Below are 15,610 nucleotides of genomic sequence, written 5' to 3' on the forward strand. Positions count from 1 at the left end.
TCATCTGCGCTTGCTCTCTACTCTTTCCTTGAGAAAGCACTGCAGTGTGGAATCAGAGTGGACATTTCATCCATTTCAATTGATGCTTGCCACATACTTTCTGGTTTTTAGTTCATGCAAATGTCCATTTTCCCCTGTCACCTGGACCACAAAATCCAATTCTTTTACAAGCAATTTATGGGTAGCTGGTTTATGATCTAATTTCATCATGCCACAAAGGTGAGGCATTTCAACATATGCTATGTCATTTTATACATTTTCTCAGGCAGAGCATGTTAACTTTCTAATTATAGTAGTTATTTTCATCAGGGACTAGTCTCACTGCAAATGATTGAAGCAGGCAGCAGCTCATTGTGGGCTGTAATTTTGATTTGTTCTGGTTTGAAGTTTGTCCTTGGAAGTTTTAAACGAACATTTAAAGCACTGGAACACAGAATATGGAACATAGACTTTTAGGGATGGAAGGGCTCTCAAAAAGCCCAACCCTCTACTCAAGGTAGGAAACCTTGTACCATTCCAGCCAAATGGTTATCCAGTCTATATTTGAAAACCTCCATTGATGAAGCACTCACAACTCGGGGGGGGAGGGGGGGAGTGGCAAGCTATTTCATCAGATAATTGTTCTCACTGCCAGAAAATTTCTCCTTCCTTCTAAGTTGGATCTCTCTTTAAGAAGCTTCCACTCTTTACTTCTTGTCCTGCCCTCTGGTGCTTTGTAGAATAAGTCAATCCCCTCTTCTCTGTGAACAGATCCTCAAATACTGAAAGAGAGTTATCATGTCCCCTCTAATCCTTCTGTTCAATAAGCTAGAACAGCCATTCATTCATCCATTCATCCTAATATTTCACTTCTGTATCAAGTGTGTAAACCTCATTTCTGCAACCTCAGAAAAAGAACAAAATATATATTGAATTATAGGGAATCACCATCCAATTTTTCTGAGTTGCCTTTGGTTTAATGTCTCACTACTTTTTCTGACTTGATTTGAAGTAAGGAAGAGAGAAAAATCACTATTGGTATGGAAAGATTTGACTTGAAAGTTGCAATGAAAATACTTCTGGCTTTTTCCTTTTGAAGTAAGGAAGAGAGAAGAATCGTTATTGATATGGAAAGATTTAACTTGAAAGTTGTGGTGCAAATAGTTCTGTTTTTTCCTACAAATTCGTGAACGCAATTAAAAGAATCCAACTAATATGAATTATGCTATTAATAGATGTTCAAGCATAGAAGCTTGGTTTATTAATACATAAGCCATAGTGTGCTTTGTCTGGCTTGTGGATAACAAAATTAAAATACGTTATGAGACATTTGACCTACCTTAAGTCTTTCACATTTTAAATAACCTGTTCTGATTTTTGCAGCATGACAGAGGTAATGAATACACGTGAACCTGTGATGGAGGAATTTACCTTGAGCCAACCTGAGGAAGAAGGAGGTACTTCCACTCAGGTAAGTGTATGTATGCAAATTGAATACAAAGCTACAGACGGACAAGGTCACCTCTTCAAAGTCTGTCAGAACAAATTAGCCTCTTAGAATAAGCTAGAGTGATCCACCACCACAAGATCATAGAAATAAAAATTGAAATCCACTGTGCATTTTAATCTGAAGTGCAAGAAGGATTATGAGCTAGGTTTTGTTATAACTATCATTTTGGTGAAGCTTGGAGCTAAATTCCTTTTGAATATAATAGAATTTTGTATTTGTATTTGTATTTAAGTTTATTTATATGCCGCCCTTTTCTCTGGGGGGACTCAGGGCGGCTTACAACTTAAAAAGTGGGGGGGGGAGAGACAGTGCTTCACATAACACAGTACTTTCAAAGTTGCTTACCAAAACCCATTAGGTTTTACATTAGTGAGGCAAGTGACAGATTTTAAAAAGTAGGTTCAAGATCAAGGTGCTAGACAGACAACATCTGGAATGTAGAACCCATGAATAGCTACATTGACTTTGGAGAATCACTGGAAAATGGTGATGCATACTAATCATACAAGATTGCCTTTTTGATAACTTATCTCTCTAAATAAGGGATGGGTAACCTTACAGTAAACTCTACTTCATCATTTTTTTGGTAGGCTTAGATGATAGGGTGCTGATATAAGGCAGGTGGGACTGTGTCATAAATGTGTGCAGGATCAGGGTATTCTAATGTTCTTATTTAGGAGATATATTCCCAACCTTAAAATGGCAGAAGATTTAAACTTTTGGCAATTACGGTAAATACTTCTTTATCTACACTAAACGTAGTACTCAGTATGGAAATACTGAACTCCTTTTGACTAAATGTCATTCTCTTATATGTAATTTGGAAGCTTAGAAAAAGTTCCCATACATTCAGGATCCATTCTAAGGTTCTAAGACACTTTTTTTCCAGCAGAATATAGTTTCAAGTGAAGACATTAGACCTACTACATCATGTACCACATTTAAAACAAGTTTTCACATTGTGCAGCCTTATGTAAGGTAATAATGATAGAAATGGTAGTCGATAATGAACATAACATAGTGTTATTTTTTCCAACTTAGTTCAGAGGCTGCTGAGGTGACATCCTGTTTTTGTTCAGTCTAATGAAAATAAGGCAATCCACTTTTGCACTGTATTTTCCTAATTTGTTTATACATCACCCTTCAAAACCAAATTTTCAGAGTAGCTTACAATACACTGAAACCAGACAATAGCATTGTGAAAAACAATTAGAATACCATACAAAAGAGTAAACTTAATTAAAATACACACTAGGATGCATTGTCTCAATTGTGTGTCAATTTGAGATTTCATATTTACAATTATTTATAATAATGTAGCCCTTTGCCACAATTACTGTATTTTAGAGTAAAGCTTTTACGCAGTGTATTTTTGGAGAAATGGCTTTTCGTTATAAATATGTGTCTTTAGGGATGGCCTTGGGCAGATTCAGTTGTTGCATAAGTGCATAAGCCTACTTCAGGCTACAGTTTTAAAATACCCACTCAGGACATTTGAAATTGGATAGCTTATGTAACAAATTTACCTTTTCATTTTTTGCACAATGTTTATGATTTAATGGGAAAAGTGCGGGAAGATATTGAAAATTGACAAATGAAAGAGACATCTGGATTTCTCTCTGCATAATTACACAAACGCGATGAGTTGATTGTATAAGAAAAGTACAATCTAGAAGTACCCATAATTTGAGAATTTTGCTGTGTTTTGTGAATTTTCTTTGCAAGTTCTAGTGTATGTCTGATGTATTATCTAATCATCAGTCTCATACAATGTATAAGATAATGAAGATAAAATTATATGAGGATTGGATAAAAGTCAATTAACAAGTTGAAAGAAGGCCATGCCAAGGGATCAATTTGGCCATTTTTAATGGAAAATAGGAAGATCTGCCTTGGGCAACTACTACTGATAAGAAATATCATATTAATTAATGTATATCATAGCATTGATAACAATTCCCCATCTCTTCGTACATGTTACATGAATTCTTTTTTTCTATATTCATTATTGTTAAAGGAAATGTCAGAACATTTACTGGTAATTCCATGGACACCTACTAGGACAGTGATGGCCAACTTTTGTCTAAAGATGTGCAAAAATTGTGTGTGCACGCGCTATCATGCACACGCGTGTGTCCACCAACCACTTCCCCTCCTGCTCATGCAACCCACCCACCCCACCAGGAAACCTCTGGAGCCTGGGGAGGGCGAAAAACAGCCCAACGGCCCAACTGGAAGTTTGGGAACAAACTTCCAGTTGGCCCGTTGGGTTTGGTTTTCACCCTCTCTAGGCTCCGGAGGCTTTCCTAAAATCTGGGGAGGGCAAAAACAGCCTCCCCGGTCCTCCAGAAGGCCAAAAATCAGTTGACCAGCATGTGCATGCACACTGTATGTGAGGGCTGCCGTGCCAGCAAATATGGCTGCGTGTGCCACCTGTAGCATGCGTGCCATAGGTTTGCCATCACAGTACTAGGAGATCTCAGGAGACTTACAGCAAACTTATATTCTTCCATTGCATGCTAAATATATTATAGTAGTAAGAGATAGTAATGAAGATGCATTTGATGAAAACAATCAGAAGGCTTTGCGAATGACATTACAGTTTCTGACAGTTCCTTAAGGCTTTCTTTAAAAAAATCAGTAATTACCTGTAAATCTAAATATCTATGAAATATCTTCTAATACTTCCAACAATGGTACATATATATCGACAGATATATTGTCTTTACAACTTATTTCATTAAGTATATGAGGACATAGAGGTATCATGCAACCCTTAAAAATAACAACAGGCTAATCTGAATAGTTCTCTCAATTTCTCATTTTCTCCATTCTAAATTATTTTCTACATTAGTTGGTAAATTTGGCAAAAAAAAAAAAGATCATGAAAACTCATACCCATTTCCTTGTATGTTTTTCCTAATACACATATTTTTGTCTAAGGTTTTCCTTCCACATACCTTTTTAAAAGTACTGTATTTCATCCTTAAAATATGTTGTTTCTGTTCATGATTCCTCAATATATACATTTTACGTGTGTTCCTATTAAAAATAATTCTTTTTTATGATGTGGTATATTCTGTTTTCTAAAGTCTGAAGACCTAGTCATTTTATATCTGGGTGATTGAGAATTTCAGTCTCTGCTCTGAATCTGGTGGTTAGACAGACTCCACATATTTACATTGGCATGAATCTAAAAAGTGCTTGATAAGTTTTCAAATGCAGCAAATGTGGCACCCTCTGTGCACATTAATCTACCCTCTGTGGATTAATGTGCACTCTCCAAATTAACAACAAGAAACAGAAACAAAAGTAGACAGTCATGTTCAGTGGTTGAACAATTTTAAGACGCCATGCCTAGAGACCAAATGACTGTTTGGTCACTTGCCCTTCCATTTGTAGTTACTTCAAGGGCTCATATATACCTCTTTCTTATCTATGTATTATAATTTCTGCCACTTCCCAATATTAGCAACCATGGTTAGAATGCAGTATTGAGCAGTGGTGGGTTGCAGGCAGTACTCTCCAGTACGGGCATACTGGTGCCTGCCGGGAGCACCGGGTACCGTTCCGGTATGGTCCTTACCTGTATTTGAGCTCTTCAGCACTTCCGCGCATGCACACGGAGCATACGGCGCCTGTGCAATGCTCCGTCAAGCAGCTGGAGTGTTGCAGGAAGTAAGGACACATGTGCATACTGTGCGTGTGCGCTGCATGCTTTCATGTGGTGGACGCTGGGCCCTGTTGCACCATACTGGTTGCACCAGGATCCGGAACCCACCACTGTATTGCAGGCTAATTCTGCTAACTGCCAGCAGTTCGATTCTCACCAGCTCAACATTGACTCAGCTTGCCATCTTTCTGAAGTTGGTAAAATGAGGACCCAGCTTGTTGGGGGCAATATGCTGACTCTGTAAAACCACTTAGAGAGGACTGTAAAGCACTATGAAGCTGTATATAACTTTAAGTGTTAGTGCTATTGCTATTAGCTGAGCAAGGTTGAGTTGTGATGCTTGAACTACTGATAGTCATGAAAAGTAACTGGAGGGCCACAAACTCACCATCCCAGAGTTAAAGCAAAAGGCCTGTCAGTCCTGCCTCAACTTCAACCTTAGGCAAGAATGATCCATGACTCCATTTTTGAGAGTAAGGTATAGTTTTACTAAAGTCAGGTGAAGTACAGTAAAGCAAATCCAGACCTGAGGTTCCCATGCCAATTCCCTAGTGAAAACCCCTTGTTTCCCACATCTTCCTCCCATTGGTCCCCATGTGTCTTATCATATTCAAACCAGATGTTTTCAGAACAGTCATCCTTGTATTATATCTGCATTGTTCTTTCTGGCCAGGCGTCCTTGAGGTAGAGGTGGGTTCCTACTGGTTCAGACCGGTTTGGCTGAACAGGTAGTAACTTGGCGGCTTGGGTCGCTGGAACCAGCAGCAACCTAGGCCTGCCATGCCCCCAAATTGGTTCTCATATGGCGGTGCCATCTTGATTTTCGGTTCTGCCAATGTGCAGAACAATTTTCATGGCAGAAATGTAATATTTTTCCTTTTTTAACATTTTGCACATGCGCAGACCTTTTTAGGTTCAAATGTGCATGTGTGCAGAGTGTGCAATTGGCGTGTGCGTAGTGAGCGCACACGCTCAAATATTTTTGCACACGGAACCAGCAGTAATGCCGGCAGCAACCCACCCCTGCCTTGAGGTGTTGTCTCTGGCTGGCACAAAGCAGTTTGGAGAGTCTCTCCCTTTCCCCCTCATAAGGGTTTCCCTCCCCGCAGCCCTCTGGAGTTTATGGCAGGCTGTCACTGAACAAGGCGAAAGCAGGATCAAAGTGGCAGCTCTGACAATGCCTCAGCACAGACTATATGGTTAACATTTATTTTTAAGTAAAATAATTTTATTTAATTTTTTTTTAAAAAAAAAACCATCGATGCTAAGGAATGGACAACTTGCCCTTATTAGGGATGTTAGCTAATCACTTCCTTGGGGTTTTTGAAATTAATTGAAAATCCATGCATCCCTAGGAACTGTGGCCTTCTATTGCAAGAATTGATGGAATCTGTTCTGACTGCCAGTTGGTTCTGTTTCTTTCTCTACCTGGCATCTAGCCTTTGAAATCCTCCTTGTAAGGAAACCAAATCATTTATATGAAGGTTGATCTGATGAAGCTTGTACTAAAAAAAACCATCCTGTTCTAAAGTAACCATGCTCTTTATTATTTGCACTATTTGCAGCTTTCATGGTTTCATAACAATTGTCATTGGTTTGAGTTGAGGCTGTCGGCTACACTCGTGCCAGATGATTAAATATTGGATATTTGTATTACACAAATATTAACCATCAAAATGATAGAACGTAAATAGCAATATGTCAGAGTAAATTACCATTATCCATTGTTTATAGAAATGTCAATAAAGTACAAAAGGTGAGAGGTAAAGATTTTTTTGTTTGCCAGGAGAAATGCTACACTATTTCTTATTTCTATTGCCCAATGGAATTGTATCAGATTGGCAAATATTTGAGTTAAGAGGCCACAGCAGGAGGCAATGGGTATTGAAGGCCTAACATCTTGTTTTGGGGTGATGATACCAAGAAATCCATTTGTCTGTTGACCTTCCCATTCTGTCAGTTTCAAATATTCCAACATGTTCTTCCCTGGGCTAAAGGGAAGGAGAGTTCCTTGGTTTGACAGAAAACAACCTTTTACATGAATTCACCTTCAAAATATTGCTTATCTTTAATTGGTTTTAATGTTCAGAGTAATTAAGATAACCAGTTTAAGGTGAAATTTGAAGATAAATTGAGATAAATTGCATAGTAAGAATTCTTCCGGTAGCATTCTTTTCTGTCTTCTGGTGCATACAATGGAAAATGCAAGTTTGCAAGAAGCCCAAAGCAGATTATGAAGGGCATAGCAGCTATTACCATAGCTATTATTACCAGTGGAGAATTGATAGTCAACAGGATGCCACCAAAAATAAAATTACTAGTTTGTAATATGGATACATCCATTTCCTCTAGAACTTTAGCTTAGCTTTCCTGATTTATGAAAGTTTGTGTTGCAAGATTGTACTAATTATTGCTGAACCAATATAATCTTTAATGGCATTTTAAAACATTGAAACAGAGAACATCCATGTGTCCTTATAGTTATTTTTTTTATACATGTCATTACAACCTGACCATCGTGATGAAAGCAATTAAATTCTTCATTGTACTTCATAGGCATTCCCGGATGCCCATGAAAAGTATCCAAAACTGTCAAAGAGATTACCATCCATTGTGGTAGAGCCATCTGAGATGGGCGATGTTGAAAGTGGAGAGCTTCGTTGGCCTCCAGAGGATCTGAAATCAATGGAAGACAAGAAGGCTCTCACTGCTCAGAGATCCTATGCTCAGCAACACCAGATGGATCTTGAAAGTATGAACATTTTAATTAACTTTTACTGGGGAAATGTGTTAAAAAGAGTGTGACATTGCCTGTACTAGCACACCATGTGTTCCACCCATATTTTTTTAAAAAAAATGTTAAACTGGTGTATTTTAATTCCTCTGTTGGGGTGTTCTAATACAGGGGTGTCAAACCTGTGGCCTTGGGGATAGATGCATCATGCCCACGCCCACCACCCAGTTTAGCGAAGGTGGGAAAGTCACATGACACCACAAGTTTGACACCCCTATTCTAATATATCAAGCATAGGCAGTTGTGGTCTTCAAATCCCATTAGATCAGTCAGTTAATGTTAAATGGCAAGGGATTACATAAATTTAAGCCAAGCATTTGACCAGAGCACCATGATAGGGACAATCCTGGTCTCTTCTAAGATCGTGCACCCTTTCCTCCTCCAGCTTAACCCATCAGAAATTTCAGCTTCCATTTACAATTATTCAAACATATTGTATCACTTAGTATAATTTTTGAGATAAAGTAACTTCATATATTATGCGTCATTAACAAACTGTAGCTAGGTTAATCATAATTTCTCTAACACAGGAACCATTGTTTCTCTCCAGGTGCTTCACCACACCAAGACATAGGAGATAGTACAAAATCCAGTGGAAGCAGAACTGAGGATGACTAAGGAACTTCATTCAACAAACTGAAGCTGTGGTGGGACCCTAATTGGAAAGCTGGCACATTCCGAAGGCTTGTCAACATGCTCTATTTTAAAACCATAGAAGGTTTTAATTTTAGTTCTATTATTAGGTTAGTACATGGCAAGAAATTTAGGGGCTTTAGAACTGCTTCTTTTCAGGCTGGGATTCATATCATTTCAATTTCCTTTGAGGAAAAGCGGAGCACATTAGGTAGTTCTTCCTGGTTCCTTTTATTAATGCCATAAAAGGAAAAATAGAAGCAAAACTATTCATATCAAACACCAAAAAAAAATGAAATCAGTTGCAATGAGCACTTATAAGTGAAATTGTCTCTTAAAGATAAAAGAGCTATCTGATATTGATACCAAGACACAGGGTTTGTTTGCCATAGAATATATTAAATCAATTAAACCTCTTTTGTTTTAGCCATTTAAAACTAGCACTGTGATATTATGGATAATAGATGTAATATAATGTCACCTTCTAACTTTGTACCTTTTTTGTATAGAAATGCAAGTTTCACTTTTAAATCTGGATTAAATGGAGAATTTAGGACTGCCTTTTTGTGATGCACAGCAGAGATCTTTACTTATCCCTTATCTCTTTTTCTGTGCAAATTCAAGTGAACCAGCCTTTTATTAACACTGCATTTGAAAGAAAATGAGTTAACATTTAAGGCTTTACATTTTGTGTACATTTTGAATGGAAATAGCTGTTCGTTATTGTTTGTGAACCGAGTTAGTTTTGTGTAACTTCAGCAGCCTTTTCTATTGTTTGCACAAACAATTTGTGACCCAAATGCTAACCTGGTTTAACTGAGCCTGTTTTGGAAGGGAAAAAGAGAACACTGCTTATTTCATCGCTATTTTAGGCAATTTCCAATGCATTTGTATATAGACTCTGCTGAAATTTTTATCTATCATTTGGGATCAAAGACTAGACAGAAATGCCCAGGACAGACATAAGATGCATTTTCTATGTAATTAATGATGCCATTCAGACCATCTGCTTTATTTGGATTATTTAATCTATTGTAGGCTTTTGCACAGGGAGAGTCTTAAGTGGAAACCCACAGTAGCAGTAGCTAGGATAAAACTGATATAGCAGTTATTCCCAAGAGCATTTTTCAATGCTTTAACTTCGATGTGATCACCAAAATACAGTCTCCAGAATTGGATAGAAGTCATGACAAAGTGATATGATAAAGCGAAGTGATATTTGTATGGTGTTAATTTCAAGATTAGCTCAACTTGACTTGATTCTTGCATTTTGATGTCTTAAGGCAAGTTTTCACTATTTTAGCACAAAGAAAGTTTTCTTTTTGTTAAGTAATTACATTGAAATAAAGCTCTCCAGGGAGATGAGAAACTGAAGAACATTTTTATGTGTATATGGTAGTAATCAAAGATCAACCTATTAAAACAATGTTGGGATGGGTGGGAATAATAAATTTTCACTTGTGACGTATATAAATAATAATAATCATGAGCATCTGCCTTAATGTGTTTGTACACCAGCTAAGGAGATTTGTAAAAGTATTCATTTTTTTAAAAAAAATGTTTTCTTAATATTGGGGTCCATGCTTTATTTTAAAAGTGCCTACCAATCTTAGATTAACAGATTGAAATCTGTGTGGGCATAAAAAGTTCTAATAATTTCCCAAATTCTATTTGTACTTTACTTTCAAACAAGATTTGTTATTTATTGGAACTAGCAGCTATTCATATGCCATGCTTAACATTAGAAAAAAGCTAAAAATCCTGAGGTAGAGAAAAAAGTTCTCCATAACAAAATTACATGGATACCTATAGGAAGGGAATCAAAAAATTCAAGATGGGATCCAGAAACATGGAATTGAAGTGTCACCTGTGAGACACACAAAAAAGAAGCAGGCTTTCATTGCAAGGTTGTGACATTTTTATTTATTTTAATTATTTATTGGCCAAATGTATACGACTGCCTATCTCAGAAGTGACTCTGACACACAACAGTCAAATAAAACAATGATATAAAAGTATAATAATAAAACTAACAACCATTATTAAAATAAAATATGATTAAAAATTAAAATACGCCAGCCACAAAGTACAGAGAGAGTCCAAATATAAACCACAATAGGGAAACAATCTTAGAATGTCACTAGTTTACTGGGACCCCATACCTTGGTGACACAACTTCTGGAATATCAACATGATGGAAGACATGCAAAGCAGATGCTATACATTTTTTTTCTGTAGATATGGAATCTTTGTTGATGATTCCCCTCACCGAAATCCTCCCCTCTCCTCTATGTTGCTGCAATCAGTACTATATGATTCCAAAGAGCTTCACTCATAAATACTAGGTAGTGATTGAAGGAGTAGAGCATGTATGCTTGTATGGTGTCTTTGTGTGGGTGTGAATCACATTAGTAAAAGAAGGAGCTTTTTATACAAAATTAAAGATTGGTCTAGAAATATGTGTGTGGGGGAAATTACAGAGATGACCTCAGAGAAGGAATGTGGCATTTAGCAAAACATGAATTTAATCCCTGAAAGGAATAAAATATTAGAAAGAAACTTAAACTAATTCTGCCGTAACTCTCTTTAGTATAAGAAAGGAAGGGAAAGACAACTTTGGACTTTCAGGATTGATAGGTCAGGTCAGGAAACAGATACCACAAGAAATACTAGTATACTACTTGACTGGCATAGAATATGGTAGCCAGATCTTGAAAGTGTCTTCCTTTTCTGGGCTTTATTCATGTTAACTAATTGAGGTGTTCCTTCTCCAAGGTCATCTCTACAACTCTCTCCAGTGTAACAGGAAAGATTTTATAGTAGTCTGTTCTTTAGAGGGATAAAGTAGCCTTCTGCTAAGTTAAATTTTGTGAAATTTTATAAGAGGAGCTCTATGTTTATGGAGTAAAACTGAAGCTTTATCTTCAGTTACTCTTCTCCACTTATTCACTCAACCTACTTCTTCTATCTGTCCCCACTTACAGTGCTTGAAAAATAAAAATGAAAACAGATACATATTCTCCCTCATTCCACAAAACTGTCCTAAATGTACATCTATTGTTTTTTAAGAAAAAGAGAATTTAAATTTGATTGTAAACTTCCACTGTTATGATTGTTCTTCAAATCATATACCAGTGTCACTTCTAAAATGATTAACAATTCCAAACTCTGCATTATGAATGAAATTGGTTGGGTTTGGTCCCAAAATGGGAGAACCGGTAACGGATATTTTGAGTAGTTTGGAAAACCGGCAAATACCACTTCTGGCTGGCCCCAGAGTGGGGTGGGAATGGAGATTTTGCAGCATCCTTGCTCTACCATGCCCACCAAGCTGCGCCCATAGAACCAGTAGTACAAAAAATCTCAACAGGGTTTAATGTGTATATATATTCTTAGTAACCAAATATTATTTAAAAACTGTTGTGCAACAGTGCCAATAACGTGCAAGTATACAACTTTTTCTTAGACAAAGTGAATATAATGCAGTTTATGTATAAAATATAATTCATTATTTTGGATAATAGTGGCTGTACTGGTTCCATCATGTAGGGTTGCTATGTTGGGGAGGTTATATCTCCAATACACGATAAGGGAGTCAACCTGGTTTAATGGTTAACGTGTTAAAGTAGACACCAAGAGTTCCACCTTCGGCACAAAGGCATCTGAGTGACCTTAGGCCAGACCCTTTCTCTCAGCCTTACCACTTCCCAAAAAACCTTGCCAAGAAAACTGCAGGGACTTATCCAGGAAGTTGCTAAGAGCAACATTGACTGGAAGGCACAAAAATAAAATAAAATAATTAAAATGGATAGAATGTGTCCTACTATGATAGATTTTACTTATTATTTTAAGTTGAAGTCATAATCTTGTCACCAAATGATCTTTTTGTTGACCGACTTAAATTTAGCCCACCTTAGCTCTGGTGAAAAAGAAAACCAAACTTAGAAGTCATAAACCCCATTCAGGTATCTAGCAATTCTCTCTTAGAGTCAGCTAGGTGCTTTGAATGCAAATTGCGCAGAATATGATTACTAACTTAGTGCTTTACAGCCCTCTCTAAGCGGTTTACAGTGTCAGCATATTCCCCCCCAACAATCTGGGTCCTCATTTTACCAACTTCAGAAGGATGGAAGGCTGAGTCAACCTTGAGCCTGACAAGATCAAACTGCTGGCAGTCGGCAGAATTAGCCTGCAATACTGCATTCTAACCACTGTGACACCTGCTCCTATGTGATCCTTAGCCAGCTCAAATTAGCTGGTGAGCATTGTATTTCCAAGAAAATCCAGCAAAGCTTGATTCAAAAGTGAACATATGTAGGAGTATACCTTAATTCTGGTGGTTCTCAACAGGATTTAATGTAGTCTTGATAAAGAGCTGAATATATATTTCAGGATACCTTTTTTTTAAACTTAAAATGAAGAGCTGGATGACAATCCTCCAGCATTTTTCATCTGCCTCCTTTTATCTCCAAAGCCACCAGCCAACCCACGTTCATGCTATTGTGTATAAGCTCAGATTGCATTGTGCAGCTCTAAATGTCTTCAAGGTGACACAATTTACACAGAATGCTAGGATATAGGCTGATACAATGAAACTGAATGGCGAGACATTTAGCAGAAGGAGGCATTTCTATGTACAGTGCGTAGTTAAGCCACAGACTACATGACTCATAGATCTGGAAATGATGTTCAAGTTGGAGAGATTTTTTTTAAAAAGGAATTAGACAAATTTGTGGAGAATAGGGCAATGAATGTCGACTAATCATGATGGCTATATAATCATCAGAATCTGAAGCAGAGCATTTTTTCAGTGCCAGTTACTTAAGAGCATAAATGAGAAGATAATATTGTGTTCATGTCTTGGTTGTGGACTAATCATAAGCACCTCCATGGTTACTGTAGGAACATGCTGCTGATCAAGACAGAGTGTTGGTTTGCTCCAGCTTCACTTTTCTGATCGTATGCTAAATGTAACTGTTTTAATTACATTTTGTTAAGTAGCATTTAATTTTAAGAGAGGTAAATTTAATAAATTATTGAGAAAGAAAAGTGAGAAAACTGTTTCAGGAATACAAATGTATTCAATGGTGCATAGCCACATATATGACATTATTTCATCTGTGTACAACAGTATTGTCCTGCCTACTAAACTGAATTGATTGTTTCTGTATTTCCTTTGGGATGAAATGCTTTGTAGGAAGCGGGGAAACACTCAGAATAGTTGGTCATATTTTTGTAGACTATTAAAAACAAGATATGGATAAAGATTTTGTGGAATATATATATTGTTGGATTCTGCACCTTTGAAACTTTGATTTTTTTGTAAATTGCCATCTATGTATAAACTCCTATAATGCTATGTCTTGCAGATGTAATTAAATCAATTAAAACCTACATGGACCTAATTTGGTAAGCTAGTATATCAAATATTTATTTTAAAATGTGTTTCTGATTTGACAAGCAAAGCCTACTCTATCCTCAAAAACTTCATTGGTGAAAATATAAGAAACCTATAGCATTTCTGTAGTAAAAGTCAATGATAGAAAGTAGATAGCTTAAATATCAGGCATATGCTATTTTCATTCAACTCTGCCTACCAGATCCTCTCCTGAAACATTTTTGATTGATGAGGAAAATATTTACAGGCAACATAGATTATTTTTTTATAAAATAATCAGGCTTTGATCCTAGCTGTAATAGTGAAAAACAAATGTCCTTTCAGATTAGATCATGAGGAGATAAGAGAAGGCCATTACTTTCCTATTCAACATGGAATGGCTCTGGTTTCATACAAAATGTATTTGTTTGTTTGTTTGTTTAAAATTTATATACTATCCATTCCACTATCCAAAGCAACTTTGGTTAGACTAGATAAAATAGCAGACTAGATAAAATGTTAAATTCCACATGCTTTATTTTATTCCTATAGGATTTTTAAATGAAAGAACACAGCAGAAGTTTTAGAAAATGAGAGGAAGATTGCAAGCAGAAAATTATATTGTTTGCCCGTCCCACATTATTCTTCCTGAATGAGGTAGAGCAATTTGAAACAAAAATCTGATCTGGACTCCATCACAGATACAGAAGGCACACATAAATAATATGATTAATACAGAATGAGTGTCACTTAACTTTCTATTTCCAGGGTTCAGGTAATGCATGCTGCAGTGTAGCCATAAAAAAATGACACTATCTAGGCACAAGAAGGGAGTTTGGGGGAAATCTCAGGAAGGAAGGAAGTTTTAAAAGATGGCACATTCTAAAACATCCTAATATGCTTTATGACCACAGGTGGTCATAAAGTGAAGTGAAAAAGGAATGCAAAACAATGCAGTTGACAGAATTTATTTCAGAGTTGGAGGAGTGGGAGGAGCATTAACTTGTACATTAACTGATGAGGAATTCTGGGAACTCTGATTCAGCAGCAACTAGGCTCAGGATCTTAATTCTTATGTTAGGGTATACATCTTCTCACAATGGTTCAAGCGATTGCAAAAGCTACTGTAAAATTAATTTAAGAAATAAAAAATGCCAGTGATTAAAATAATACTGACAATCCAAAAATATTTAAACCATTGTCAGTCCCACAAAAAAACCCAAGGGGAAAACAATAAACAAAAGGATTACAACAAAATAAGTGTGGCAAAGTGGCTTAAAAGATGTTGGAGAAGAAATGTGCCCTGGTGGTTTGTAACAGAGTGAGCTCCCGTCACTTGCCTCAGCTTCTGCCAACCTAGCAGTTGGAAAACATTTTAAATGCAAGTAGATAAATAGGTACCGCTTTGGTGGGAAGATAATAGCATTCCATGTTATTTGTGCCATGGTGTGATGTCATGCTAACTACATGACTGCTGAAACATTTTCGGACAGCACTGGGTCAATGACTTAAAGAAACAGATGAGGACCGGCCCCTGCCCCTAAAATCGGCTACAAATAGTGGAATAAAATTGACAGGGACTCCTTTATCTTTCAGGGTTAGGTTAAAGGCCCACCCTGTGAAAAAGGCCCACACATTGATTTT

General features: G+C 36.9%; 1 protein-coding gene across 1 annotated transcript in view; it reads left to right on the top strand.

Moving 5' to 3' along the window:
- The window catches only part of LBHD2 (LBH domain containing 2), a 54,256-nt gene extending 40,262 nt beyond the window's left edge, over positions 1-13,994 (top strand). The window contains exons 3-5 of the mRNA XM_087726749.1: positions 1,363-1,450; positions 7,719-7,914; positions 8,507-13,994. Coding sequence (XP_087582875.1) covers positions 1,364-1,450; positions 7,719-7,914; positions 8,507-8,574 — 351 coding nt within the window. The 5' untranslated portion in view covers position 1,363 and the 3' untranslated portion in view covers positions 8,575-13,994. The remainder of the gene's footprint in view (positions 1-1,362; positions 1,451-7,718; positions 7,915-8,506) is intronic.
- Positions 13,995-15,610: the final 1,616 nt, after the last annotated feature.

This window comes from Thamnophis sirtalis, unplaced genomic scaffold (genome assembly GCF_051295495.1).
Source record: "Thamnophis sirtalis isolate CommonGarterSnake01/CBP01778 unplaced genomic scaffold, rThaSir2_p1.2 scaffold_1, whole genome shotgun sequence".
NCBI classification, from domain to species: domain Eukaryota; kingdom Metazoa; phylum Chordata; class Lepidosauria; order Squamata; family Natricidae; genus Thamnophis; species Thamnophis sirtalis.